Raw genomic sequence first — 2,356 nt, 5'->3', positions numbered from 1 at the left:
TTAATATTTTGTGGCAAATTTGGATTTAACTCGAATTTTCAGCAACTTCTTTAATGACTCTTTGATCTCCTGTGTCTGAAGAACATAGATAATCGGGTTTAACATGGGAGGCAATACAGTGCTAATAGAAAGGCTTATGATTCTAGCATTTGGATGTATTACACTCCCAAAGATATACACAAATGTAACAGGAAGGAAATAAATTGCCACTAATGAAAGGTGACCTGTGCAGGTTTTGAAAGCTTTCACTCTTTCCCGAAATGTAGAAATTTTTGACAAAGCATAGCCAATACAGCAGTAACTTCCCACGATAAATGCCAATGGAAACCCAAGAATTATAACTGGTACCAAACCAGCAATTGCACGATTGGGGGTAACATCATTGCAGCCAAGACGATACACAGGACCATGATCACAATAGTAGCTCTGAATAACAACAGACTTACAAAAAGAAAGTCTTGTGAGAAGGCCAACTCCAATGAGTATAAGAGTTATGGCAAGAAGCCAGAAAAAAGTGATCAAAGATAAAATGAGCTTGTGACTCACTCTTATTTGATAGTGCAGAGGGTACATGATAGCCATGACTCTGTCAAAGGACAATACAACCAGATTAAAACCTTGCATTGACATTAAAATATAGCAGAAAAACATGAAAGTCAAGCAGTCATTGTAGGAAATATAATAATGGTTAAACAGAAAAATGTCAACAACCTTTGGAACCAAAGCAGAGCTACTTAACAGGTCTGTAAATGCAAGATTAAAAACAGCAATATATTTAGGACTTCTCAACATGTGATCCAATGTTATTACAATCATCACTAATGTGTTTCCCACCACTGCAAGAATGTAAATAAAACACAGAAAGACAAAATAATATCTAATATTAGGTATGCCAATAAAACCACTTATTATAAAATATGCAGGTCGCACAAAGGTGATGTTGTTCTCAGCAGCTGAGTTAATCAATGCCATGTAAAGAGCTTCTGTTAATCTTCTATAATTCTCTGTACTCGTTTGTGTAGGCTGCCTCTAGTTTGTGAAGGCTAGCTACAAATATAAGCAGAGCAACTTTGTGCTCTGATACTTATAGCAGTGCTCTGTTCTCTTGTGTACTGTTCTCCTCATGTGTGTGCATGTGTGCATAGGGTACACAATTCAGCAGCCAGTGTTACTGTCATGGGCTGGGTCGTGTGACCCAGTGTTTGAGTTTTACGTATTTTTTAGGGCTGCAACGATACTCGTATCGATATTGAACCATTTGATACAGTGCTTTCGGTTCGGTAGGCATATGTATGAACAATACAAAAATTTTAATTTATTTTTATCAACTTTCCTTCTGACGATGCTGTCTGTGTTGAGTGCTCAGTGGATCTGCGCTCGACAGTGCATCCTAGGCGGAGTAGTCCAACGCAGATTCACTGAGCCAGGGCAAGCTAGCAGACAGAAGTTAAGCTTGTTGCAACATGGCAAATTGAACCTCCCCCACCCTCATTCAGATGTGGCGTTTGGAACTATTTTGGTTTTCGTGTGAAGTATGACCCTGAAGGTAAGCGTGTCATGGACAAAAGTAAAACAGTATGTTGGATGTGCCACGCAATGCTCAATTACATTGGTGGGAACTAGTGTGTTAGCAGGTTAGCTCATTAACGTGTTGGCTTTCCAGCCCCACGCACAGGGCGATCTGCGGTAGCTCCTTAACAGAGATTTGCTGTGTTGTGGTGTTAACGTCATTTCAGATTAACACTGACAGCACTAGTGGGAACACAACAAATATGACTGCACATTTACTCCGACATCATCCTAGTGCAAAGACAAGTGGAAGCAGACAAAAACAACAAGCATGCATGCTACAAACTTTACCCGAGTCATTTAGACAGCCGTTAGCACATGATTCTCCTTATCGGGACCTGATATGTTTAACCACTTAAGCCCCACGCCCCGGTACAGGGGCAAAAAGGAGGAGATCGTGTCATATAAACCATTTCTACAACCACTAAACACACCGAAAACAAGCCGTGATTAAACGAGCAGTTATGTAAATGGGCAGAAGTCCGCTAAACAAACAAAACCGAACCAGAAATTCTTCAGACTTCATGTAACCGGCTAAAGATGGGCTGGTTAGCTTCCAGAGCTATCACTGACTCCACACACCAAGTTTCACCACGATCAGACCAAAATTCACTGAATGAGCCACAAAAGAAGACCACAAAAACACACAGCAGCGCAAATGTGCTAAGACAGAAATTGGCTTACCATCCCGATTTCCTCCATTATTTTCTCTGGTAGCCGGTAGCCACGTGATTAACAGTAGTTGCCATGCCTACCTAGCCCGCATCAGAGCAGTTTTCCATCAACA

The 2,356-nt window shown here is 40.8% G+C and overlaps 1 protein-coding gene across 1 annotated transcript; it reads right to left on the bottom strand.

The window, feature by feature from the left end:
• Positions 1–972, bottom strand: LOC148100899 (olfactory receptor 1500-like). The gene has a single exon (XM_087846853.1). It carries the CDS (start codon positions 970–972, stop codon positions 1–3), a length of 972 nt encoding a protein of 323 aa, XP_087702979.1.
• Between the last annotated feature and the right edge of the window lie 1,384 nt (positions 973–2,356).

Source organism: Neolamprologus brichardi, chromosome 10, assembly GCF_056152115.1.
Source record: "Neolamprologus brichardi isolate AB-2024 chromosome 10, ASM5615211v1, whole genome shotgun sequence".
Classification (NCBI taxonomy): Eukaryota; Metazoa; Chordata; class Actinopteri; order Cichliformes; family Cichlidae; genus Neolamprologus; species Neolamprologus brichardi.
Note: the sequence above shows the minus strand (reverse complement) of the source record. Positions and strands in the feature narration are given on the sequence as shown.